The sequence below is a fragment of the Sporothrix schenckii genome (genome assembly GCF_000961545.1).
Source record: "Sporothrix schenckii 1099-18 chromosome Unknown Cont44, whole genome shotgun sequence".
Taxonomy (NCBI): domain Eukaryota; kingdom Fungi; phylum Ascomycota; class Sordariomycetes; order Ophiostomatales; family Ophiostomataceae; genus Sporothrix; species Sporothrix schenckii.
The window spans coordinates 2,923,847-2,951,120 of NW_015971145.1; the positions used below are offsets into that span (position 1 = coordinate 2,923,847).

The window sequence follows — 27,274 nt, forward strand, 5'->3', positions numbered from 1 at the left end:
AAGCCTAGTTCCACTGTGATATGAAGCGGAGAAAACAGCGACGTGCGGAGGAAGGTGCCTCGTTCGCACTCTCCCCGCACGATGGCAGAGCCGACCCCAACGCCGACTCGACGGAGGGAAGGAGGGGATGAAGAAGGGGGAAGGAACCACCCAGGTTCGTGGTGTCCAGCGTCAGAGACGGCCGCCCATATAAAACCGAGTTGATGGACAGCCCACGGCGACGGACTATGTTCCTTTCATCTGTTGTTTGACAATTGAAAACCAACGGCGAACATTGATGTGAACATTCCCAGACACAAAGGCCAAGTCACATTCGTCCCTTGTCGATACCACCACACAACTCACAAACCAAACATATCACCACCACTCGTCGCACATCACACGTCATGGCTTCCGTCTCATGGCTCGACGTGCTCGAGCAGGAGCGTAAGTGAGCTCAGCATCCTCCTTACTTTTTTCTTCCACGGGAAACGAACATCACTAACACCGCCAGTCAACATCGACGTTGATTGGATGGACCCCGACTTCCTCGTCGAGATGCGGCCCACCATCAAGTTCCACGATCTCACCAGCAACCAGAACTTTGTCGACATCCAGATGGGCCATCCGTCCAATGTCGAGCTGCTGCGCGACACCGCCCGCGAAGTCCGCGACGAGTATGCTGCGGCCACTGAGGCCCCTGCCCACCCCCTTTGGCTCGCCATCTACACGCGCATGGCCGTCCGCATGTGTAAGAAGGTCGTCGACCACATCAGTGGCCGTGTCCTCCTCCAGACGTCGCCATCCCAGGCCTACGATACCGCCGCCACCGTCGCGCACGCCCATCTCTACGACGCCGAGTTTTCTCAGGTCAACATCTCCCGCGACCGCTTCTGCATCAAGATCCCCTGCACGGGCCCTGCCTTGAACGCTGCTAAAATGCTGCAAACCGAGGGCATCCAGACGCTCGGCACCGCACTCTTTGGTGTTCCCCAGGCCATGGCCGCGAGCCAGGCCCGCTGCCTGTCCATCAGCCCCTACTTTAACGATGTCCGCGCCCACGAAGACCGCTCCTGCTGGCCGTCTGTCGCAGACCCGGCCGTCGAGCATCCCAACGCCGCCCGCCTCGTGCAGATTTTGGACTTGTACCGCCGCCTGTACGCGGCCACTGGCGAGCGCCAACCATTGGTCAAGAACGCCAGCTTTGTGTCCCCAGAAGAGGCTATGGCTGCCGGCGAGATGGGCTGCCATTCCGCCACGCTGTTCCACACCGCGATCCGTGACCTCGCCGCCCACCCTTACACAGGCGCTGAGCGGCCCGGGGGCGCTGTCGCTGCCGCGGCCTGTGTGCCCAAGCCGGCTGCCGACACGCCGTTTTACAAGGACCGGAAGGCGCCCTCGGCCCGTCTGCAGCCCCTGCTGAGCATCGATCCCCTGAACACGGCCGACCCAACCAAAGTCGCCATTGACTACGACACTGTCACCAAGGTCGACTACCTGGCCGACAACGGCAAGCTGCTGGATGCCGCCATTGAGGCTGACCCGGTGGCCAAGGACCGGCTGGCGGCCGCCTTGACTCTGTTCATCGCTTGTGAGAAGCGAAGCGAGGACAAGGTTGACAAGGCGTTGGCGTCGTTGTAAGGAGTCCATGATGTGTATTTGACAGAGTCTTGGTTGCTCAGTGACGAGCCTCTGATCTCTTGATGAAAATGAGATGATAAGGAAGTGGTCGTCACCTAACTAGATAGCGAGCTAGAGTTGGTGAAAGTTTGAACATAAATTGATAGACACGCTGTAAAATAATAGACCAATGACATTTTGATATATTTCTGATGACTTGATAAGCTTACAGTAAGGAAGTTTGGTTTGCAAAGGTGAGAGCGGAGGATGTTGTCGTGTCTGTCTCTCATGTCCCTCATCTTCACACTCACTTTGTCACCAATTTGTTTGTTAATTTGACGTTGATTGCCTTTGCATGAGGTTGTCAATACGGAAGTGAAGATGGCTTGATATTTGTTTAAAATATTGAAGGTAACCCAATTCTCAAGGAGTGGTCTTTGCAAAGTCGACCGAAATATCACAACCGCTTCGAAGCTGCTCTGAAAGCCAAACTATTTCAAAATAAACAACGAGATAAATTCGATAAATCAATAAACTTGCAAACAAAATTACTCCATATGACTTCGTCGATCTGTGAGACACATCAGGCGAAGTCACCAGCCCTGTCGATCCTGCAAACAGACAGCTCTTCCACGACCTTCTGCCTGGTTCTGTAGTCCTCGGGACCTATCTCCCAAAAGTATAAATACCTGCCATCCCCCGCCTCTCCTCGACCCCCAACTCTCTCCTCTCTCTCTTTCTTCTTCTCTCTCCTCTTTCATGCTCACTCAACCAACACTACATCAACAGCATTCAGCATCATGGTCGGCGGTTCTTGTTACGAAATCATCGGTGCTGTTATCATGTCTTTTGTGTGTGTTAATTGACCTGAGCTGGTCATGAATCCAACAACTCCAGAAATAACTATGGAGAAGCGGACTGGTCTGGAGCATCGGCAATAATGCAACGGGCATTGGTACACTGACACGGTGCTACATAAGGTACGGTGGAAGATCCTCAACACTTTACACTTTGGCAATGACACTAACGGTTGACCTAGAGTTTCGAACAACATCAACGTGATCGGACGTGAGCACTGTGACCATGTTCTTCTCTACAAGGTCATGGGCAGCCTGACCTGAAGTAACTATGGAGAACATCTTTCTATAAAACGTGTCCATGCTTCGAGAGATCTTCGAGACGTCTTTAATGCTGTATGGAACTCCAGCGACAATAAATGGCGGGACGGCATTGGTCTCGTAATGCTTTGCGCAGCTATTTTCAGCAACATGCTGAACAAACGGACTCTCGTTATAAACACGGCGAAGGTACAAGTCTTCCCAATATGTTTGCAACCTTGATGGTGGTCTGTGACATTGTCATGAAACAACGTCAGAAACGCCGTGCAGAGAAATTGACCTGTGCCACCAGCTTAACTGTGGCTACCTCAACGTTGAGTTCACGTATCCGGGTACAAGTGATTGCAAAGGTTGGTTTTGAATACATCAAGTAGCAGTGATGCACAATTGCATTGTGACATGACGGTGTCGTCGCACAGTTCTCCAAGTTGCGACCTACAACATACAAATGTGGTCCTTGGTCTATTCTAACTACACGCAACGAGGAATGACGAGAAAGGTCATCGATACGGACACAAATTCGATAGCAGGCAGAGTGACGATCGCAACAATACATCCACGCTATACGTCGGCTGGATGCGCGCAGAGATGGGATATTAAGAGTCCACACACCTCTGTGGTCAATTTGGCCTAGCTATGCCCTGGTCGCACCTGAATCGCCCGGGAAAAATATCGCGAAAAGAGAAGAAAAATATCGCGATGAGAGAACTAACCTTTGACATTGCGTTCAATGTCCTTGTCAATCGGAAGTTTTGAAACCCCTTGCATGTCTTCTGAAGAATGTGACTGCAGTTGTTGCAGGCCTGGTTCAATGATTGGCTGGGGAGGGCCGTGTTGTTCCAAAGCTTTTACACATTTGCAGATATGGCACAAGACTAGGCATAACACCTGATATAAACGCTGTGCCTTCGAATACTACTGTGTCCCATCGACAAGACTGAATACCGATACGTACAATGGGTCCTCGAGTTGTGTTCTCGACCAATCGGCTCATCAGTGAGTAATATGGTTTACTGTTTCTCATACCGATCTAAGAGATATCCAGCTAACACAGCCAAGATATGCTTCCACAGCAAGACAAACGCGCCACTGGAGGCATTACAAAAAAACCAATTCACGCCGTCATATTATTCAACGGCAGGAGCCCATTTTATTGAACCCTCTTGAATGTATGTTCGGGCGGGTTCCTTTTACTCTTCATGAGACGAGTGCCGACTTGATCAAAAGCCTGTCTTACGGGAACATGGTCGTGCTGTCACACCTTGCCGGGATTTCATTGGCCTGATAGATCCTCTCCGCGCGGAGCGAGGACAACAGCCACTACCTTCTTCAATGACGATACGGCTTACATGTGCACTCATCCCAGTCTGCCCCTCGCGGCATGTGCCGAGAGACAGGATCGCGATGGGCGTCTAACCAGTTGCGGAGTAGTTCTCGACCATCTTAACCGACTTGGTGTTTCCGGATCTCCACCGGATTTTTACGATGCTGGCGGCCATGTCTCAAACTGACACATCGGCCATGTTTCCACGACACGTGGAACAAACGCAGAAACCCCAGGATGCCTTATCAGTGATTGATGAAGTATCAAACGTTGTTGGTTTTGACACCAACTCATCACTGTCTGGAGAGATTCTCACACCAAGAGTGGCAGAGCGTATTGCTAACGCACTCGAACTGAAATAAGCGGTACATGCCCAATGTGACTCACATCGTTGCTGAGTGGTGACCTTATACCACTGCTCGATAGCCAGTATCTTATGGTAGAGAGAGGAGGTGATTTGAAGTGTCCGTCCCGTTCTCTTTATGAAAGCAATATAAAACGTCGGTGACCACTCGTATTTATCCACTCGAAGAACACGTCCAGCTCCTGGAGGGGCAACGAAGTATCGAACAGGATTACACCATCTGGGGTACCGAGCCACGAGATCAACATAAAGGATGGTTCCTAGCAGATTTATGCACAAACGTGCGTAAAGAATTCGATGACCGCCAGTTACAGTATGAAGCAGAGGAACTTATGCACATCGCCAAGACGAGCAGTGGCAAATCACGAGAACGTCACTACAAGTTCTAGCGGAGCAGACAAAACGCTTTATTGACCATTGACAAGTTCCACCAATTGCTAGAAATAGTAGCCACAAGACCAGCGAGGAAAATGACCGCAGTAATAGCACGACCCAGAAGTTGGCCATATTATCCGACTTGCGACTTGAGTTGACCATGGACTACCATGTATGCCGCATACGAGCATGGGATTCTTCGCTGATGTCTCCCTTGCTACAGCTATATCGTCCCGTGACAGTCACTATTCTCGAGGAGAGCCCTGAGGAAATTATTCACCTAAGTTACATGCCACTGCACAGGACGTTAAAGTCCGACATTCCATGCATGCGACTGCGATTGATGCTTCTTTCTCGTCCATTCCCGGTTTCTTTTCGGAGATCCGACGGACTCTATGAGATAGGATCCCGGGCCGCTCGCCGCCCCCCCGATGGGCAGACGAAGGAGGTCGCAGAGAAGACGGTGACGGAACGAAATCAACTAGGATCCCCGGGATCATCTCCTTGAATACAAAGGACAATGACATGCAGCGGCTTTTGAGTCGGGCAAGCCAGCAGCGCAGCCGTACTCTTGTGAAGGCTGTTCAGGCGCGTGGTTGTAATACAAAGATGCAATTGGCGGGTATATGTGGCCAACCGGCACGCCCTGGTGCTGGAAACAAACATTTTGAATTTCGCAACATGCAGGACAGTTGTGGCATCAGAGGTTTGCGCTACATTCGAGTTGGAGAAGGATCGGCCCATTTGGACCGTTGACGGACTTCTGCCCGGCAAGGCCGCAGCATATCTTGTCACTAGCACACCGTCATCTGCGGACAGATTCCGGCCTTCCTGCGAGTAAAGCATCTCACTTACTGCGTACTGCAGAGCAATTGGGACGCATTCGGGCGCGCTTCCAAGACATCAGCCGGCATCTCGCATTGTGGTTGAGCAGACAAGCGGATGAAAGAGCAGAAAACAGACTCGATGGGACTACAAGCTCTGTGTTTTACGCGCTCTGAGTTCTACGAGCTCTATGTCCAATGGGGCAAACACTGGCCTCATCCGGAGAGTGGACCGCGAGGTGTTTGCCATCTTTGTGAGCTGTAGCACACGACCACATCAGGCACCAGTATCCTTCCTATCGTCAGAATCAGAAGAGTCCCGGCTTCTTAGTGTGAGATTTCGCTGTTCGCTGAGGTTTTAGACTTGGAGAATGGGCAGCTCGAAAGGGGACATGCATTTTTCGTCCCAGGTACTCTAGCATCACAAGCCGCAAATGTCTTTACTCCGCCTACAGGCCAAGAAGACGGCATGGGCAGACGGACAATACTTGCGAACCTCTTCTGAACGCGGCCGTTTCCGTCAAACAACTGGTAACGCATCAGCGTACTCGTCGACCCCCAGCCTTTTGAGGCTCACATTCATACACATGCATGCACTGACCGTTTTATGTCGTGCTCTACGTCGGCCGCGGCCCGGATAGCACGGTCGCCAATAAGCCCCAGAACACAAGTATGAAAGGGGCGGCACCGAGCACCACTGGTCGTCAATCTGTGAAAGGGGGTAAGGAGATTACCATTACCCGACTCACACAGGAAGACAAGGAAGAGCTGGCTGACTCCGATGTGGCTGCCTTCGTAACGCTGCCCAAGAGCCTCGACAAAGGCCGCAGTCAAGCGTTTGCGCTGCTCCATGATCTCCTCCTCCGCGACAAGCCCAAAGGACTCGCTACGCTCGTCCCTTCGCCGCAAAATTATCTCGCTGCTGTATTCAATACGGAACAATATATGAAGAAATTTTGCGAAAAGACCAACGGCAAGGCGTTTCCGTATAACAACAAAAATTATGGCATCATCGCGGTGCGGTTTGGTGAGCGGGGTTCAACAAGGGTGTAGCACCTCCATGCTGGACCATTCGACACCGACCAAAATATAGCGGACGCGCTCACGCAGATGTCCTCTGCGGCTGGCGTTTCCCTGCCCGCCAGGGGATGCTGGCTAAAGAGGGACGGTGAGCATATGGGCATGTTCTCGACAACAGGAAGCCGGCAGCGTCACCAGTAACGACACGAATCAGGTATCAATTATGCAGTAGTGGTGCAATCACGCTATCCTTTGGAGGTTGAAGGATTCTTTAACCATTCCCTGGCCATGCGATGGTTTCACACCAGCATTTGGAACCTTCGTGTACGTGAACCACGCACGCACACCCGACTGGTGATACGAAAGCAACGAACGTAAAACTAGTCGCCATAGACGAGACTTGTGTCCTCCCGAAGTATCGGCCGGTTGGACAACAGGCCCACCGCCATCAACTGCATCAGAAAAGGCAAAGAGAAAAGTCACCGAGATACGACAAAGCAATGTGCCGCTGTGGGTAGGCAGTTTTTTGCTTACGCAAATCTAAAATCTACATCGGCGCAAACCTCTGGCAAAGGTGGCGGAGAAATCTTTGGTGCTCGACGAATTCAGTATTAATGAATGTGTGGGCTAGTTCAACGCACAATGATCGCATGATCGACACCTGTGAGCTTCCTCGTGGCTCTCCCTCTTCCCGGGGAGGTGGCAGTGAATCTGGCTCAACTGTGCGCCACGATTCTCGCCCACACTTTTTCTACTATGCTGGCGCTGTTATGACCACGCTTGGCATCGACGCCGTTGTTGCGAGCTCGTGTCACAGAACCGAATAGCCAAGGAATGGACAAGACGACAATACCTTGTGGTCCATTGTGAGTATCAGCAAATTTCTCCCAAACTCGGTAGACGACGAGAATTACATGTCGAAAAAGGAATTTCGAAATGCACTGCGAGCTCTCAACGTTCTGCGGTATGTCGAGCCGACTTTGGCCAAGAGAAGTGCCGCCATATACGAGTTTGCTTCATAGGTGACTTGTTAAAAGACCGACTGATCAACATATCAAGACCATGAGCTCATCGCCGCACGGGGAAGACAATGGGAGGAACCGTTCTATCGACAGGACGCTTCCGAGACAAAAAGCTACGCAGAGGACGACATGGTATTCGACGACACAGCTGAGAAACGACCCGGACAACTCCACGTGGGACCCAACACTGTCATTTTACGAATGACAGGACCCGAATGCGCCAAATGAGGATGGCCGCTGCACAGGAACTATTCATCTGCTGTGTCCGGGTGGACTTCAACGTGGCCGCTGATGCTGGTAAACGATTCCTTTGGATCGTACCCGGGTTTATAACAACAACCGGCGCTTCAGGCACATCACACAAGACAAAAACCCACCAAAGAAAAGCGAGGACCAGAAGCATTTGCTCAGCTTCGTGACAAGAACATGGAGATAATATTATGTGCCAACTTCATTGATCTCATCGTTTTGATACCAAACGACACTCTCACCAGTAGGTGTTATGGCACTCCCCGCCGCATCAGGCAGCGTCAATAAATTGATACAGGCCCACGAATTCACCACGAGTTGACACAAATTCCAAGCTTGTGAGACCCATATTTTATCGACAAAAGGACACAGTGCCAAAGCAATCAAGGACGAACACTCGGCTTTCCTTGGTTCCACAACTGACGATACCTTTTATCAGACTGGCTGAATGCCACAGGAAGGATGCTCTACGTGCTGTACGGACAGCCAGCCCTGGTCAGGTATTAACAGTCGTGAAAAGCAATCCGTCCGTGAATTATTAATGAGCACCAGCGGGAGAACAGGGTCGCTTGCCTTGCCTCAACCCGAGATGCACGTCCAGCACCAATGCAATAGACACGGGGTCAGCGACTTTGATTCGCCTGATACATGAACGGCCGCGCGGTTCCATTCTGACCAGAGGACAGTCCTCATCCCGACGTCCAACAATTGACCTTATCAGGACGCAGGGATCGTCGACCAGTAGTATTTTAGGCCAACTTAATGCGCATCTCCGTCTTATGTGACCTGGTCACAGCACCATCACATGTGTACGCGGAGCTCAGGGAAAGCTTTGCACAGTCCACTCCCAATCAGAAGCAGTGCCAGTCCGTGTTAAGGAGCTGTACTCGTTTAGATGAGGACCAACATCAGTGGCCACTGCTATGATAGAAGAATGTCAGGATGGTCGTATGTGGACGCGACAAGGAAGCGGCCAGAATCCATTGCAATTGTCTAGATCGAAAACTGGCAGGATCATTCTCCAAGCAGGCGAAATTCAATAAATCGAGTCTCTCTCGGTATTACATTTGTTGGCATCTACTGTCAGTTCGCATGGCGCCTTGATAACAGCACCCAACCAAAGATGACCATGGAAGCTGTCCTAATAAAATCACAAGGAATTGGATAGTCTCATGCACTTGGCAACGTCGCCACCAATTTTAAAAAGAAATGGGGATGTCGATCTGCGGAATAGTATCTCAAATCACTTCTTTTTGTCACCAAAAAGAAAATGCCGATGCAGCTGATGTATTATCAGAAATGCTACATACGAGGCATCAAAGCACCGGAACGCGGCCAGTTTGTATGGATGCAAATGATGCGCATATTGCACAAACGGTGCCCACTCTATACGGAGCGACAACAACTGACATATGTCACTCACGAATTTAGAGATCAAGAAGAATTTCATGACAAACGTCGTGTCTCCACACAGCCTTCGGAATATGCCCTCCATGATCAACTGAGCCAGTCATCCTAGTTGTCACCAGGAGATTAAAACCAGAGTGCCATCTTTCACATATTCTCCCCATGTCTATGGGAGAAAATTGCGGTCCTCAATGTGTTATAATATTTGTCGGACACATTCCAGTTGTCGTCCTTTATATACCGTGTTGTCAACGGAATGAGACGAGTTACGAAACACGACCACATCGACATTAACATCCTGCACTAGCATTACGCTTGTGACCGATGGGAAGTAACCATGGATACAGCAACTAGGTTTGAAACGAGAAATGAGGTTGCTATTCTCCTCCAAAAATGTTTACCGGATTCTGGATCGGTGGCTTTCATGAGCCATCGGAGCACGAGGCATCGGCTCGGAACCCTGTGAGCGAGGAGCCAAGTAACTTAGTACGTGAGTTACGGCTCTCCGCCAGGAAAGCCTCGACGTACCACTGTGGGGAAAGAACACAAAACCACGCCGCCGTTGACAGTTTTGTCTCACAGCACCGGCTCTCTACTGAAATGGTCACTTTCCCAAGGCCCTGATCGAGAATGTTGTGGGTGTTGAGCAACAGCTGCAGTAACATGTGAGGGAGTGGAAGTGGTCTCATCGATGACGGTCCAACGAGGTTTTGTGACCTCAACACAAATGCCTACTGCCATTTTTGCCAGCTGTATGCGTTCAAATCAGTTGTCAAGTGGGTGATGCCAGCGCAATGTCAGTGCATATGCACCCACGGTTACAGTACGTTTCACAACTAGAAACAGGGCGAGTCGTCCGCCCTATGCACACACTTCGCATCGTTTTCCTGGGTTGCCCTGGGGACCTCAGATTCTTTCGCCTGTCCAGAAAATACAGATGTGTTTACAAGTGGACATGCAAGCTTTCAAGCAAGTGAACCTGTACCGCCGAACAGATTGTATGTCCGGAACGTGGTCAACATTTGGACGTATACCCCACGGCGGCCTCGTACAACGCTTGCCGCTTCCACTTATCCCCTTTCAAGGATCTTCAGTCAAACAGCGATCGGCTGGATAAGGTCCTGGACCGAATCCAACAAGCCCCCACCACCCCTCGAAGCCGCACGGCGGTCCGCTCGGCCACAGGCAAATTCTCGGCCGACAAGGGCAAGTCGCCCGCTGGCGCCGCGCCACGGCTTGAGTCATCCAACGCCACCGGCACGACGGACGGTGGCTGGCAGCACTCACCCCATATTCCGCGCCTTCCAGGATACTCTGGGTCTGTTTATGCTTGCCGTTGCTGAGGAGAGTCGAGTTCGCAATAATGGAAACATCGCCTTATGTCCGAAATCTTGGAACGATCTGCTTGATGAACTTGCAAAATATCAGTTGCAAACATCAAAAGATGGGCCGGCGACTGCAATTATCCAGCTCGTATATCGAGCTATACTCATCATTATCTTCTTTTTTATCTAGACCTCTTGTTCCACACGTCTTCTTATCAAAACCTACCAGCCTACTATCTCTCATCACTTCTGTGGCCGACGTGAACACAACTTAGCCCTTTTTTGTTTACGCTTACTGACGCTCCTCGGGGGCTGTGGGGCAAAGACACAGTCCAATAACTGTGCTGCGAGGCGTATGTTCAAAGCAGCCACGTTATCCTACTCTAGAGCCAGATGCGATGTACGGCTCCCCTACAAGGTGTTGCTGTTTCGTCGTTTCCCTTTACAACAACGAGCTCCCACTTATAACCGTCGCGGGAACAGATGGAGGAGAGACTGGACGGAAGAAAGTCACCTGAGACGAAGAATCCATTGTCAGAGTGTGCTGTTTTCAAAGGACGGAAAGCATGGAAATCTGCTCGTATAACTGACGAAGGCTCTGATTGATATGCATTCTTGCCTCAGAGTCGTTATGAGGTAAGGGGACAACGCTGGTCTGTTCTCTCCACTTTCGACACTGAAGAACTGCAAAGGGCGCAGGAACTGAGTGGTCCAATTCTCGAGCCCAAACGCAACAGCTTAGCGTACTAAGCAACAAGCCGATAACTGGATTCTAGGGATAACGTCCCTTGACATCTGTTTTAAAAATTATCTGTTCTTGGATAGATGGAGGCCGTCTTTTCTGCCGAGATCGAAATGATCAATGCGCAGGTGTCATACGGGATCTTATACGGGTTCTATGTGAAGCTACGACGTTCTTCGCATCAACTTGTATCATGTCGATGATGGAACATGGCACATATGCAGATGGTGCAGGCATCAACGTATCAAGGGACGGAAAAGTGCGTCAGATCGAAATACTACGTCTGTACTTGATCTTAATCCCGTCCAAGATCATCATCCTACACCAAGAGCGCCGTGTGACCGACGGACGAGTGCCTTTCGTACGACTTGCCTGTGGCCTGAGAGAACTCTGCTACGGTGCGATCCCTTCCAATGGCAATTCCCCAAAAGAACGGGATTACAATACGCTCTTGACGATGAATGGTCTGGCTAAGACGGACTGATACAGCGGTCCTCGAAATCTCAACTGTGTCTGACGCGACGGGACCATGGTCGTCCTCGTTTCAGAGATGTGTTGTCTGTTGATATCGGTCTCGAAGCTTCACCTGCGCCTATATCGCCTAAAGACAACATAGGGCCCCGGTGGTGTATACATGGCACCACACAAGGCTTGAAAAGCCAGAGACAATTTAGTTGCTTGATGAAACTGTACCACCAGAATCTCCTGCCACGCACTGCTTCTAGACTGCTTTGACATGGACTAGAAGTGATATTCCGCTAAAATGTGCCTGTGTCGTGACCATGTCTGTAGGAAAATACGTCCACGGAAATCGGTACCGGAACGAAATGGACGATCCCAGTTGCAGATGACTCTCGTGCAAAACGAAGACGAGGAATGTGTTTACGGCTTTATTTGAGGCCGGGTATGTCGACGGTATCATGGACCGCCATGATAACGTACGCGACGAGCTACTTTGGTTCATGCTAACTGCGACCGTTGGATCGCCCACTTCGGCGCACTTCTCTGCGAGTACAGTTGAGACCAGGACCTGTGCAAAACGGTCTTCGTCAAGAAGACAGTGGAACAGTCAGACCTATCCACCGAGAAGTGTCACCCCTTTATTCACAAAGCTGACACGTCGGCCTGGCCCAGATGCGGAGGAAGCGGCAGATGAAATGGGCGAAAATCAACATACGGAGTGAATTATGCGCGCCGAGAAAGCATTTTGACAACGTTACGATGGACTTGGTCCAAGAACGTCGTCTTGTACTACGATCTGGACGCGGCCAGCGACCATATGTTGAAGACCCTCGTCTACCTATGTCGTGCCGGCTCCTTAATCGACTTGGCCCCGTACGTCAGCGACGCGTATCAAAAACGCTGCCTGAGTGTATGGTCCAAGCTGCCCGCCCCTGGCGACTTCCCTGTCATCGCGGCCGATGCAATATTCTATTCTACGGCACAGCGAAAAATGACATGATTGGCCACACGCCCGCCAGGAGGAGCGTTTCTCGTCACAGAGTATTCCAATCGACAGCCATACCAGAACAACGGATATCTTCTGTGCACAACGACCACAAGGTCACTTTCTTAGTGGCTATACCAACGACCGGTATGTCGACGGAATTTTCACCATTTGTACGCCAACAACATGATGTACAGACTTCAACCACCGACGCAAGCGGAGTACGGGGTGAGAAACAAGAATTCCACCGCACCCAAATCTACCTTTAATCACTTGCGTGGTCTCAAAATGCCGGCAATGCCATGGGAGCCCTGCAATTCCACGAAACGGTGGAAGAGTGGAAAGTGACGATGATGATATCCGTGGAGGACGATGGCAACATGATATACAGTCGAATTGACAGCAAGGCTCTGCTGACCATTAGGCCAAGGCATCTTCACCAAAGGAAAACACCTGACCGTTGTTGATCTTGGCAAACGAAAGACGCCTGGACATCTTTGTCTTGCACTATCCGTTTATGTGTCGAGACACTCCACTCGTTAACAGGTTTATAACGCTCGCGAGATGGACCGCCAAAAGTAGAACCATCACCACCACCAACAACACCACCATCACCACCATCAACGCTACCAATACCACCATCATCACCCCCAGCAGTACCACTAGTACTGTCTTTTCACCGATGTGCACCCAGGTTTACGTCGCAACGGATTTCGTATGCACGCCGATAATAGCTGCAGCAGGTGCTACCGTTTGATACTCGACATGGCCTTGGACTGGATCAAATGACCAAGCCCCGACATCATAGCCGTGAAAACAAAATGTTAAGACCTCTGGCTAACCCGCTCTGGCTCTCGGCTGAGGATTTCTTCCCTGATATGGCGGGTTAAGTTTTCCGCAACACGAAGCCGCATCAAAACCTTTAAGCCCTCTCACATAAATCTTTTGGTCATGGACATACACAGTCGTCATTCCAGTTTTATATCAACCCTCCGAAACCCTTGCAGGACCAGCAGTCGCGAATCAGTACGGGGCTGCACCTGAATAGGTGCATAAACCACATGCTAGGGCATGCGACAACTGCACGGCGCTATGCCAGGATAGATCAAACGGAGTTCGAAATGGGACAGTCGCAATTGTGTTTGTGTCGCCGCCTAAGTTTTTGGGAAAACAGCTGCTGGTGCGCGGACGCACCCACCTGCTAACGGTCGAAGGCGACATCTGCAAACTGTGCGACACGAAATGCGCTGGACCCAAGCTGACGCTTGGGGACGACTTTCTTTTCTGAAGCACACGACACCTCGACGCCCATTGTCAGTTATAGCGATGAGCCTGCCAAAAAATGCTGCGAAAACCACCACTGTTATTCCTTCAGATGTACCTGTGCTCTTACGACTACAGACAATTCGAGCGCACTTCACAATGACCTTCAGCAGATCCGTTCACAGGGGTATTCATGGCATCGAGACGACGTTGACAAGTTTAGACGTCTTTTGCCGGACCATCGAATGTGAATTGCCTTGTTGGCTGCTACGGCTGACGTGGGGAGAGCTCTCGCGCGTCTAGTAAGTTTCCTCGGCTTCCCTTCTCCGATCGGCATGCGATCAGATTCTGACTGTCTGTAGAAGAACGGCGGCGCTCCCTGTGACAACTCGCGGCGGTTTGTCCAAGAGTTTGTTGATGGTTCTTTCGGAGTCTACGACTCCACTAAGGCCGTTCAGCGAGTGATCGCCGTTCACGATCACATTGAGACTGGCCCTGTGTCTGCCCTACAGTTCCCTGCTCCGCCTATTCCCAGTGGTAAGGGTACCCGGGCTGTTCGCCCCGGTCAGGCTGCGCCTTCCCGTCGGAAGTCGTAGACCTATCGCAGGCTGGTCACCGCTGGGTAGGCAATTGGCAAGAGAGTTTTTAGGCGTTTTTGGAGTTTGAGTTTTCAAGGAGGACAACAGTACAGCCTGGCAGTGACGACGGGTCAGGCCGGATTGCCGATTGAAGCAAGCTTTAAGGCTGTGCTATTCAACCAAGACCCCACCACGTCAGGCAACGAAGCACAAATGGATTATGGTCCATGGGCTTGTCTTTTACGAGAATTGTATGCGCAAAGTGACAACTTACATGCGCTGCTTAATACAAAACACTGTCTGGAGACTGTCATAATGGCAAATACGCACCAGGGAGAGAGTACTGGGAAAGCACAGTGCCATCTTCCCATTCCCATCCGCACAGTCTATTACGGCCTCCCTCGGTATCATGTTCTTCACGACTAGCACGCCACTACTGTGTTTCTGATGCTGTCGGGCATGATAACGTTATGCTAGCACGCCTCTATGCCTATGACGGAGACTTGAGCTACCATTATACCATGTGGTCTGATATACTCTCGAAAACATGATATTCGCTGCTTGTACACATGGCGTGGACAAGCCCTGCAGACCGTCCGGCCCCTGCCTCGAGGGAGAGGATTATCCCGTTAAACGGGGGTCGATCGTGATACTTCCTTAGTTCAGTATATCAAAGCCCTGGTTAACGGTATCCCAACTGTCTCGACCATGTTAGGCAACGGGAGCTCGGTGTACGTTGTGAGTCCTCAATTTACCCAGACGGCAGGACTGGTGATTCGCCCTATACCTCGGATTTACTCTTTGTCCCTGGCCAACGACCAACCTTGTGAGGTCACTGAATTTTACGTCGTCAACATCGTAGTGGGACAGATCAAGTGTGTCATGAGAGCCTATATCTTGGGCCTTGGCGCTACCTTTGACATCCTATTACCCCAAGAATGGTATGCACGGATGAATGCCATCCAGGATTGGGGAAGACGCATATTGACCGCTTGGAAGTTTCATGTCGGGAAATAAATTGGTGGTGTTCATATGCACAGCCAATAATGGCTTGTATCTATCTACCGTCAGCTAGTCGCGGAGGAGACCCTACTTCAAAACACAACTTGGACTCAGCGCATAGAATGCTGTCTCCTCAGCCAACCTGGTCTCACCACCTTTCTGGTACGATGAAGCATAACCTGCACCGAAATGGAGAGCAAGCGGAAACACGAGCCATGCTGTGGTCGATTGCATAGTATGTCATAATAGGCGATCGATCCGCGGGCCATGGTTCCCATTCGAAGAGACATATACACTAAACATTGTGGCCTTACGATAAGTATCCTCCTGGATTATGCATCTCCCGTGAGTACTGTAGCGCTGACTGCATAGGATTTAATGCCCAGCAAAATGTCACCAACCATTTTATCAAGCCAGGAGAGCGTTGAGAGGGACGATGTGCGCCGTCTTGAACCTGTTTCCGTTAATGGGACAATAAAAATTTCCGGATACGTTATCCTTTGGACACAGTTTTCACGAGAGATCTTTTCGAGTCGCGCAATGTCACTTGTGTTCCATTTCAGGCCTGACGACGGATAGCACGCTACAAAGACCACCCTGGCCATTTACAGCTTCACGGTTCCTCTGGTGAGGATGATCAGCCCGCCAACTTCGACAGTGCGTCCAACATCGCTATCTGAAACGCACTTGGTGGACGTCGCAGTTCCCGTCCAGACGGCACCGCTCCATGACATCTCACCAGCGTGAAAGATCCAAATAAAGTATCACTTCTACGTCTACTGTCCCTACTTCGTGGTGCTCGCAGAGGACCATTGACGGTTGGCCCGTGAACTTGGAACGACATATGCTGCATTTGCGTTTCCAGTATATGAATCAGCCTTGTTTTCAACAAGAGTCCGCCGCCTACGTCCATCGCATTTTGTCATGACGAAGTGGTTGAACTTGGGCCATTGGACCAGCGGCCGCCGCCTACGTCCATCGCATTTTGTCATGACGAAGTGGTTGAACTTGGGCCATTGGACCAGCGGCCGTGGTACGCCCAAAATTATTCGAATAGCTAACAACCGCCCGGTCAGCATGACATTCTAATGGCCCGCAATTCAAATCGCATACAACTACGAAAATATCCCGGTGGGTTGCACTGAAAAGGAGATAACAACGGTGTGCCACATTTTCCCATATCCTATTCGGTCCTTAGCCGCGATGTCCTCCACCTTTTGTTCTGAGCAGAACTGAAGAAGGAAGAGCCATTACAAGAAATCGATTTTTACCAGTGTTAAGGACCGTCTCAATTATGCAGCCACTGTAACACGTGGAACGAGTCCTTGTGTTTTCCGCCGTTTGTGTTGACATGCTATTCGAGTCGGACTTCAAATTCTTCTTTGAATACATCGGACAACGACGATAACCCGTCATCCACCCCGGTTCCTTCTATTGTCAAAGCCTCTGTGCAGCATTAGAAGACCCGGCGACGAACACTGCCGTAACGCTGCATCGTATAACGAACGAACGAAGAACGGTGCTTTTCAAACGTCGGGAATACGACAAATCGGATAAAACGATCTAGCGTGCTTAGAGTGCGGCACGTGACCAATCCCAACGCTGTGTTTACTTTGCCCCTATTCACACCACTACCGGAAGGGCAGGCCGATAACGACCATGTCCACTACAGCAAATTTGACGAGTTTCAGACGCTCTAAAAATACTCGTTTTAAATGAGAATTTCTAGTTCCTTTCATTGACCATCACGTCGGGATCCAACGAGGTCTTGATATAAATGTCACAACAATGTCGCATGGAGATAAGAAAAATGTCAACTATGGCGCACCCTGCGCGTAGTAATGTCGACTCAAGCCAATTTTTTGATTGACACTTCTTTACTTGCAAGATGGAAGCAAAGACGGGCATCACAAAGAGCACCTGACTTGACGGATGGCGTATGCCCGGAGAAGGGCACAAACAACGAGACTTGGCTATGGGATGCAGCAAATCCCGTCGCATATCTTGGCAAAGTTGTCCCAAAAATGAGATCTCGCTTGAAATAACGCAGATGTCCTTCGAGAGTATGGCATGGGAAAATGCAGCATCAATATACTCCAAGAAACTCATAAGTGTGGGGAAGTGACTGCACCGCGAAAATCCCCTGATAATGTGTTAGCGGCCGATACCATCTACACACAATTATGCAACGAGACACCCACGACGTTGTAACCACTTTTTGGACTGACCAACGAGATATGTCCTCGACAATAGTAAACCACGACCAAATACGCGAGCCGTAGGCGCGATGAAGAAAACCAGACTCGTTACCATGTCGTGCCAAGCCGAGCAGACATCTCTTATTATTTCATCAACGTGGGTTCGTGTATGGAGCGCCATAAAGCATTTATGCACCCAAATCATAAATATGAATGGGGAGACATAAGTCAAAGATTTCGAAGAAACTGCATACCCGACATCGTCAAGGGGATTCACTACTACAAATCTACCAAAATGCGTACGAGAATGAATGAACGAATGGCGTCTGAAGATACGAACAACAGGGCTCTTTTTATGGCATCAGTCAGGAGTGGGCCGTGCGAGTTGATTTCTCGAGCCTATTACATCTGACTTGGTGACCAATAACCACTTGATTTGGCTGCAATGTGTCCTAACATGGTCGGCTAGCGATGGCCAGGTGGTCTCTGACGAACATCGGTTAGAGGTACATGCTCTTTTTATCAGATTCGCTTCGTCTGCGATCAGGAGAGGTTGTACAACACTGTGGTGCTCGGAAAGTCGGAGAGGGATCAGCATCGTGAAGATAACATGGAAACGATTCGCGTTCGCCTCCTGGTCGACCCTGAGTTAGTATTTCAACACATCTGGCAGGTCCAAATACGATCTTAGTGCCAGCCACCTAGGTGACCCATTTGTGTACATGGTCCACGGAATAGCAAGACAAAACCTGGAGAGTCGGATCCTGATGCCAGTGATGGCAATGCAAACTGGCCTCTTTGCTCCCAACCGTCTACCATGACCACAAAAGTAGCAGCGACATCAACGCACCAACATTGTGTTTCAAGCGAGCCCTGTCTATGCGCTACGACGGTAAATCTACAATGCTTCGCAAATAGACGATGGGACAGGATCCAATGATCAGCTCACGGTTAATCTGTTGACTAGTAAGTATTGGTCAAAATAGCCAGTTTCTCACAAAACAGTTTCTTAGATGTGTAAGTCTAACATTCTGGACAAGGAATTGCACCGAAAGAGTCCATTTCGAGGTCCTCTCCGCTGTGAACGATGTTTTCCGCTCACAATGGTTTCGACACTTGTACGAGAAACAAAGTTTATTGATGCCAATTCTTCCCGTTTCACTTACCGAAGATCGACGTTGAGGTAGTCCTGGAGACCTGAAAATTACAACAACGCTTTCATCAATAAAGAGAGAAGCTGGGGAAGGGGAAAAAGAACTGGATCCCGACGACGAAGAAGCAGGGTTCGAAGAAGAACAGGCAGTCATTGCGGCTGATGACGATGATCATGATTCAGTTGACGTGAATACTGTCGTTGTGTCAAAGCCCCCTTCGCCTGTCCCTCAACCTACTTTCACCGTCACCGACCAACTGATCCAAGACACAGACATCTTTACCACTCTCCGCCAAACCATCATCTTTTTGAATAGAGCGCTGGTCTCAGACAATGAAGCAGAAGTGCGGGAGGCCATCCGCATCTCCGACCGACTGCTCGAACATGTGCGACTTCAGCACGGTAATTGAAGCCTCCTACTCAGTACAACCGTCAACTCAGCCAAGGCGTCGCTCCAGATTTTGAAGGGCGCTGACATGGTCTGTCTGAACAATTACAATATCGACGAGCTACCCGACAAGAAGAACAATTGAGAAGTTTTACATTACTTTGGCGAGTGTCATTATCATTTCATGGTGGTGGGTTTGCTTTTATGAGGACGTTTTCTTTTCGCGTTGATTTCTGTTGTTTGTTTTCTTTCGGTGTAGGGCCGCACCGCATCTGTTCGCCCCATTCTGTTAGGGATATCAGTCACGTTATGTTGCCAGTGCCGCAAAAAAAAACATTATTTCCCGGCACGTCTGCTTTGGCATTTGACTTACTCAGCAAGAACAACGACGATATCATTATATGGTTCGATACCTTTTCTTAGGATGCCAAGACCGTGTCTACTGGTCGGTAACAAGAAAACCGTCGACCCGTCTTCATATGCCATGGTTATCGCAGCGAGGATGTTGGACGAGTCGTTCTCATTCCCCAATTTATGCTATGTTTGTTTGAATCCATCGAGAAACAAGATGAAATGGTACTTCTACTTCGAAATTTAATCAGCTCAGGAGAAGCTAGCGAACGACGACCACTTCGAACAAATGGGCACACGATGAAAACCATGAGCGCGTCATGAAATGAAGCCACCTCGTAAATTTCCCCCAGAGCATGGCCAATAACCGAGAAATATACGGTGATTTGCACCCAATCCGTATCAGAGAGCAACTTTACAATCTGCAACCAATCTGAAAATATGTTTGGCACAAAGAGCCTTTCAAACATGTCTTGCGATTGGACCTTGGAAATTACAGAGGATTCCAGAAGCCATAGAATCTGGAACGCGACTTGGCAATACGTTTTTTACGAGGAAAGCAACTCTACAACCCGTTTCCTAGCACCAGATACTGTTTGCAGCGTATATTTGGGCAAAAACGCATTCTGGAACATATCGAAGCGTGCTTCCTTGGTTGTCACATCAGCAGCGAAGTGCGTCCGGCGTTGGGCGATGAAAGCCAGCATCCACCGAAGAGCAACCACACGACAACAAAACCATCCTAATATATTAAGGCTATGACATATGGCAGACGCCCTGAACATCGACTCGACTTCCAGGGAGTTCCCCCGGTGGACGAATCGGAGGAATCGGAGGAAGACGAACAGCCTCCTATGGTGTGTTACAACTGGCCACCGCTCGCCACTGAGCTTTCTATCAGACACCCATTGGCGCCACTTCAGTTATAACTAGCGATATACCATATTCACAAATGTTTTTTGACTCTCTTGGTCCGGCAATTTGCCGCTGTCTGTTATAACCCAGATCAAATTCAAACGGGAGCATCGTCATCGAATATCGCTACAAGAGCCGAAACCTCATCACCATTTCAGATCATGTTGCTCTCATAACACTGGCCCAGCGATGCCAATATTCATGAGATCCGATAAAGTTATCGCCGGGGACGTTGGCATCGGCCAGCTTGACTTAAAAACGACCATTCACAATTAACAGGTCGCCTTATTGATCGTTGTGAGTGTTTTCCATTCAAGGACAGAACCCACATATGGACGACAACACTTTCAAAGGCACAGGTTTCAGTTGTGTCATGGTCCCATACGGTAACAACCGACAACATCGTATGACGGGCGTCGGCCGCAGAAAGCCGTATGCACAGATATTGTGATGCAATAACTTCGCACCACGCCAACCGGAGCTGAAATACAAGCACAGATATAGCTCCTGGAAGACGAAACAAGTCACACACCTTCGGCATCAAAAATCACCGTTCTATTCTACCGTATTCATTCCAAGGGCTACCAAAATGCTGCACCCAAGGGATCGTCACCGTGTCGTTCGTGCTTCGCCCTCTGTGTGCTGTACCTGCCTTAGACAAAGCCAAAATGCTATCCATAACGCAGCTATGAGCAATCGTGAAAGCATTGCGACTTCCATCGTCATTACGGTGCTCCGGCCAATTGTCAAAACTAAAACTGATCCCCATCGAAGTCGAAGATCCCATTTTCTGATGATCTTTTTCGTCGAGGAAAAACAGATACAGGATATACACGCACAGTGCGATGGGCCGTCCTTGAACACGCGACCAAGTATCTAGCTGCCCCGAAGATGGCTAACGGGTGATATTATCGGGGACGGTGTCTCCTACAGTTCAAAAGACCTAAATTCGGCTACCGCGCAATGGTACTCGATTCACGGCGTGAGTTAATCGTCGCTGTTGGCTGGTAGGCACACCGACATTATCACATAGCACCAAGCCCCCCCCCGTTTGATAATTATGGTGCGGGTGAAGGTGGGAATCTTCGATCAACGCAGCAGCCACTTATGCGTTGCGGGTCGTGTTGTACCATGGCTGAATAACTTCTCGCTTGAGCCTGCGATGGGATCCTAGGAGTGCGAGTTTAGCGTCTCATGGCGCCCAACGGGGACATAACATATCCTTCAAAGTACGCAGTCAGGAGATGCTTCTGGCAGACAGTCATATTACCAAGTTAAGATGGCGACGGTGGAGGCTCAGCTGCGGCGAAGATGACTCGAGCTCGAACAACGGATACAGAAAGAACATTTCCCTTGGCCGCACGTAGGGACCATATCTTCCACCCTGTAGGTCGTGTGGCCTGCCAACTTGAGTTCAGTTTCTGGTACGGAATCAAATGTCTCGAAATGGAATTACGAACCGTTTCGTCAACAAAGCTTCGCTTGCCATTTATCGTCTCTTCTTTTCGTGGACCAGATGAGACCCACTGGGTAGCACTTTCAAAGGTATCTGCAGTCGCGTACGTCAACATTGTTCTTCAACGATGTGGTCAGACACGAACCTCTCCGGATCTGGACAGCTATTTCTAGTATGATGCACCATGCTTCGGAATCACGGAAAGTAAGTGCGTGTAATGTCTACGTCGGCGCTTCGGTAGGCTTGATAACCGTTGCATGTGTTGCAGTTGACCACCTCCTGCAGAAAAATACGGCGCTCGCCGAGTGGAGAGAATTGCTTTGCAGACTACCAAACGTGGAAATATCTGGCGCCACTGTACACCATAAGCAGACTATTATGATCGCATGATTCCGGGAGGCGTTGTGCTGCCTCCGAATCTGTGTCTCATCCGCTGGTTTTGATGCCATTTTATGAGCTGCCCGCAAATTATGCTTCTTTGATCTTTGCATCATGTCAGCTCAAAGACTATGGAGGAATGCATGGCCATGGTTGTCGCCCTCGTGAGCGTCTTCCAGCAGAACCTCGTCGGACGTGCCCGGATCTGGTATGACGAGAAGTTCGACGACAATGAGGTTTTTACGTGGGAAGAAGTCAAGGCGTCACCTTGGTCTCCTCATCTTTGTCTTCTTTTCCTTCTTCCTCAACGTCATCATCATCTTCCTCGTCCTCCTCGTCCGAGCTCTCCACCACCCCAAAGTTTATGTGGTCTGATTCCTTGTCGAAGTCTGAGTCAGATTCGGGGTCAAACTTAGTCGCGGGAGGGTCAATTGAAACGCCGTTCATATAAGGGGACCAGTTCACGGGGTCCGGTCTTGGTCTTGGGGACGGAGGTTGTGGGAGTGTCAGTCGCCCCGAGGGACCTGGTATCGTTTGAGGGCGGGTAACTCGGGGCAGTAGTAATCTTGAAGATACGCCTGTTGCGGGTCGAAGACGGTTTAGGCTGGTCTGAGAAAAGGTCGAGACAGTGGGGAGACCACTCCAACAGAGTGTGCCAATTGTCATGTTGAAGTTTCACATGGTCGAGTAGCCGATGTGAAATCCGAATAGCCTCGCTCACTTCCTCGTCGTTGTTTAGCACAGCCGTCGACTCGGCCACAGCCTCACTGCAGATTCTCAAGAACGCCAATTCGTCCGGGTGACTGTGATGTCAACAAACTGCCTTCCACGGATTGCTGGGGGGATGACGAGAACTGAGAGATCTTACATTGTTTGTTGAACCCTAACTAGCCCTAACTAACTAAAACCCTAACTTTCCGACGATATGTTTTGATCGTCGTTTTCTCCATTGCGCGTATCGCTTGCATCGTGCCGTTGGTTTTGCCAGAATTTGGCTCTTCTCTGTTTCAGAAATTTGTGGAAATCTGACCCATATTGGTGGAAATTTTACTCGGCATAACGCCATCAATAACATCTACAATAACGGCAAAGGCGTCAGGAATCTACACGCTTGGTACTCTAAGACTCCCACGGTTTGTTGATTTCTGGCATGACGTGGGGTCGGCGAGGTACCTTGGGTGGGCGTACCAACCTTTGTATTCACCGTCAAAAAGATACCATCCAGTCACAAGACACAAGTAATAATCCTAGTGTTTCACAAAATCAAGAGCTGATCTTCATGATATGCCTTTCAACAGGCGGACATAACAGATAAGATGTTGTTGAGATTTCATACGACCATATTGACCCGAACGCGGATTGCAAAACAAGAACCAGAATACATCGAATGGATACCGCCGATGGTTTCACAAGCGCCTGGGAACTCCCTTCAACTTTATTTCTATTAATAACAAACTTACTACACATAGACCCAGGATGAGGAGGAACGCTGGAACTCACTTTCCAACATGCATCATAACGCAGTGATACTACTTCTCGCGTTGTCAAAGACAAGACGGTATAAAAAGTCAAAACAAGAGGCTAAAATGGGGACGTACAAAGAACAGAAATACAATGTGACAGGCTCTTCTTAGACACGGCTAGAAAAGAATGCCGTTTCTTGTGTCTTGTGGTAAAGAAACGTGGAATGCACACATCCGTGGCATACTCTACGTCTCGATCTGTGAGAGCGAGCGTAGGTTCTCGAGACACTCGAATACCGTTCACTCTCTAACCAAAAAGGCAAATGTCTCCAACAACAGTAGCACCTCGACCCATGCAATTGCACAAGTACAAATCGTCCAGAAGAATGTCGACGATTATTACCAACTGTGAATCATGATTATAAACACACTCCAATGCGAGTACACTGCCGTCGTCCTATCTAGCCATCGAGAACCCAGCCATCTGAGCAGAGTGCACAGCAAAAGCCCAATGGTGGCTGCCAGGACATGTCGAATTATGTTTGCATTCTCCACTGTCCAAGGATAGCCATTTATGATGCACCATATATTGTTGGACAAGCGTAGTCTCACCTCATTGGCTGGATGTTGATTTATTTACGTTCCAGGTTAAGAGCCCGGTATGCAACTATACGGAGCTTCTTGTTGCAAAAATCCTCAAGAGACGTGTCACATGTCGACATCGATGCACTGCTTCGCCGGCTCTCGAACGATGAGAAAGACCCCATAGCCACCAAGAGACCCAAATCCAAACAAGAATATCACGATATTTTAAATGTGATTACCGCCTTTTAAATATATCGGTAGGCCTAGTGGCGTCCAATGAATGGCTGGACTCACGTGCCAGTGTTGACACAACTCTGACCACGAGCACACACGGAGGATGATGAGAAGGCGGAGAGGAAGTCAAACGTGGTTAGCATTGACGGCCCGTATCAGTGATTGAATGAGGACGGAAACAGTACCTACCGTCATGTATGGGCATCGGCTAATAACTGCTACCATTCACAGACATCAGCGCCAGAGCGAAATTGGTTGAAAGACGTATCGAGAACCCAACTCTCATTAAAATGTCCAACTTGCACCACCTCGCAACCACGTCCAACGCGCGACACTGGCCCTCGATGGAGGGGACGTCTTGGTAGTAGACGGTACCATACGACCCCAGCAAATCTTCACTCACCGGCCCTCGTACGTGAACGCGCTCCTTATTGCCTGTGCCGGTATAGCGTCCTAGAACGACGTGTGCATCCAGTGCTATACGAAGGCGCAGTAAGAAAACTGCCAATCAAGCAAACAAGCACCAAGAGTTATGATGTTGCTTGCAGGTTATTTCTCATAGCAACTAGTTGTCCTGGCAAATGCCACTAGACGATTATTGTGGACATAAGAACGAACTTCACCGACGTCACATTACTTGTGGTGCCGAGAGATGAATCTGAGAATTTCTCCCGTACCACTATCCCCGGTACACCCGTGAACACCACAGCTGAATATTTCAGACCACGACATAGCAGGCCGGTTTATGAAACAGGAACATGTTGTCTGCTCCTCATGCTCATCGCACGAGCAATTTGCAAAGTACATCACTAGAGGTTGTGTAGCTGCGGTCCGCAAGGGAGGCGACGAGTGGCAAAACACCAGATGTCGACAGAACCCACAGCGTCAGCTCAACAACAGGCCCGAATGAATGTATGCAGCAGCTCTTATTTGTGACGATGATGACATACTTACATTTGCGGCTTGTCAGTCAATGGAACTGTCTTGTGTCCAGGCCACGGTCGTCCTTTGGTGCTAAGTACCTTTAAGTCTGCTGGCCTATACTATATGAGGTGCGTGAGCCGGGGCTTGATGCCGACTGCAGAGACATGCCTTTTGCAAATAATTCTTCCAAGCTAACCTCGCCAAATGAAAGGCCCGCTGACTGACTATCAACTTGACAACGTAAACGATCGACTTTGGACGTCGTGTTTGGGCGACTATCCGCATGGAGAGCCGTCGGTTGATGTCTCAACTATCGATGAAAGCCGCCAGAACACCTCGCCTTACTAGTGCACTGATCGCAAGTTATTACCATTCTGATAGACGCGTGAAGCTGCAACTAGGTCTCTATGCAGAGTTTCCCCGTCGCCAATGACGCTCATGTAGTTATAACATCAGTTGTACTGGTCATACGTTTCAGTCGCACTGATGACAGACGTCGATTTGGTACTGATGGGTTTGAGGTTATCATGACGTCCACCGTCCCATTCTCCTTCCCCATGTTCGTCGTTTGACGAACTGTGGACGGACAGTCCAAGGGCCGTATGGTCATTGACGTCCGCGGACTGAACAAAATGTGTCTGCCAGACAGTTACCCCATGCGTACCCAAGATGAAATCTTGAGCACTATTGCGCCCCGCAACGCCAAGTTCATCACTGTCATGGACGCGTCAGCATTTTACTACCAATGGCGCGTGCACCCTGACTCCAAGTGAGCGGTCACAGTCACCACTGAAGGCCGCCAATTTACCTTCAATTGTGCAGTCATGGGATACAAGAATTCAAATGTCTACGTTGCCCGGCAAATGGACATTATCCTTGACGCCATCGATGCCGCTAAGACATACTGTGACGACCTCGTTGTCTCAGACAGCTCCCTCGACGAACACATCGCCAACCTCAGACAAGTCCTCCGGCGCCTCAGACAATTCAACATCTCCATGGGCCCTGACAAGTCCTTCGTCGGCTTCCCCAACTGGGATGTTGGCGATGCCCGCCTCGTTGTGTACTCGGAAAGAGGTGTTTCGTTAGGTCATCACGCACTGTTACGGGTATAGATTGCAAGATTTACATACAAGTTGTGTTATTCTGATTAAGATATATAATTACACGGTGCTACGATATTTTAAATTGAATAAATCAACTCCTCAAGTCACGTAATTTACTCATCCCTCGTAACGACAGCCTAAATAAATGTAGTTCGGTGACAGGCGCCAAAACTTGTAAACTGTAAATTCTCACGACGCAAAAGACCCGGTCATCACGGGCAAGCCGGCGACCCAACTCTCTCCCATGCCTCCGTTTTGTCCCGGTAAGTTGTCTACGGCCTAGTCAGAGTCCCGATAATCCCTCGCTATTTATGCGGCACATGTCTATGTTGTGAGTCAACAGCAATGCGTCAATATCTGCATCTTGCTGGGAATTTGACAAGATTTGCGTCGTTTTATGTGACCCTAATTTGGATGTCGGTAAGAGCTTTGTAGCCTCCGGCTAATAAATGCCGTGAACGCGG

The 27,274-nt window shown here is 49.7% G+C and overlaps 7 protein-coding genes across 7 annotated transcripts; 6 read left to right on the forward strand and 1 right to left on the reverse strand.

Moving 5' to 3' along the window:
- Positions 1 to 386: 386 nt before the first annotated feature.
- On the forward strand, positions 387 to 1,620 carry SPSK_09361 (transaldolase; the record flags this gene model as incomplete). The annotated part of the gene is made up of 2 exons (XM_016735935.1): positions 387 to 426; positions 494 to 1,620. 2 exons carry the CDS (start codon positions 387 to 389, stop codon positions 1,618 to 1,620), a joined length of 1,167 nt encoding a protein of 388 aa, XP_016587669.1.
- Positions 1,621 to 6,276: 4,656 nt separating this feature from the next.
- SPSK_09899 (uncharacterized protein) lies at positions 6,277 to 6,825 on the forward strand (the record flags this gene model as incomplete). The annotated part of the gene is made up of 2 exons (XM_016736466.1): positions 6,277 to 6,631; positions 6,698 to 6,825. The coding sequence occupies 2 exons, from the start codon at positions 6,277 to 6,279 to the stop codon at positions 6,823 to 6,825; spliced, it is 483 nt and encodes a 160-aa protein (XP_016587670.1).
- Positions 6,826 to 7,560: 735 nt separating this feature from the next.
- Positions 7,561 to 7,874, forward strand: SPSK_10100 (uncharacterized protein; the record flags this gene model as incomplete). Its single annotated transcript, XM_016736656.1, has 2 exons — positions 7,561 to 7,588; positions 7,684 to 7,874. 2 exons carry the CDS (start codon positions 7,561 to 7,563, stop codon positions 7,872 to 7,874), a joined length of 219 nt encoding a protein of 72 aa, XP_016587671.1.
- Positions 7,875 to 11,562: 3,688 nt separating this feature from the next.
- On the forward strand, positions 11,563 to 11,853 carry SPSK_10123 (uncharacterized protein; the record flags this gene model as incomplete). Its single annotated transcript, XM_016736678.1, has 1 exon — positions 11,563 to 11,853. The coding sequence occupies one exon, from the start codon at positions 11,563 to 11,565 to the stop codon at positions 11,851 to 11,853; it is 291 nt and encodes a 96-aa protein (XP_016587672.1).
- A 7,107-nt stretch (positions 11,854 to 18,960) lies between these two features.
- On the forward strand, positions 18,961 to 19,420 carry SPSK_09974 (uncharacterized protein; the record flags this gene model as incomplete). The annotated part of the gene is made up of 2 exons (XM_016736539.1): positions 18,961 to 18,975; positions 19,088 to 19,420. The coding sequence occupies 2 exons, from the start codon at positions 18,961 to 18,963 to the stop codon at positions 19,418 to 19,420; spliced, it is 348 nt and encodes a 115-aa protein (XP_016587673.1).
- A 3,333-nt stretch (positions 19,421 to 22,753) lies between these two features.
- Positions 22,754 to 23,164, reverse strand: SPSK_10009 (uncharacterized protein; the record flags this gene model as incomplete). Its single annotated transcript, XM_016736572.1, has 1 exon — positions 22,754 to 23,164. One exon carries the CDS (start codon positions 23,162 to 23,164, stop codon positions 22,754 to 22,756), a length of 411 nt encoding a protein of 136 aa, XP_016587674.1.
- Positions 23,165 to 26,528: 3,364 nt separating this feature from the next.
- On the forward strand, positions 26,529 to 26,819 carry SPSK_10124 (uncharacterized protein; the record flags this gene model as incomplete). Its single annotated transcript, XM_016736679.1, has 1 exon — positions 26,529 to 26,819. One exon carries the CDS (start codon positions 26,529 to 26,531, stop codon positions 26,817 to 26,819), a length of 291 nt encoding a protein of 96 aa, XP_016587675.1.
- Between the last annotated feature and the right edge of the window lie 455 nt (positions 26,820 to 27,274).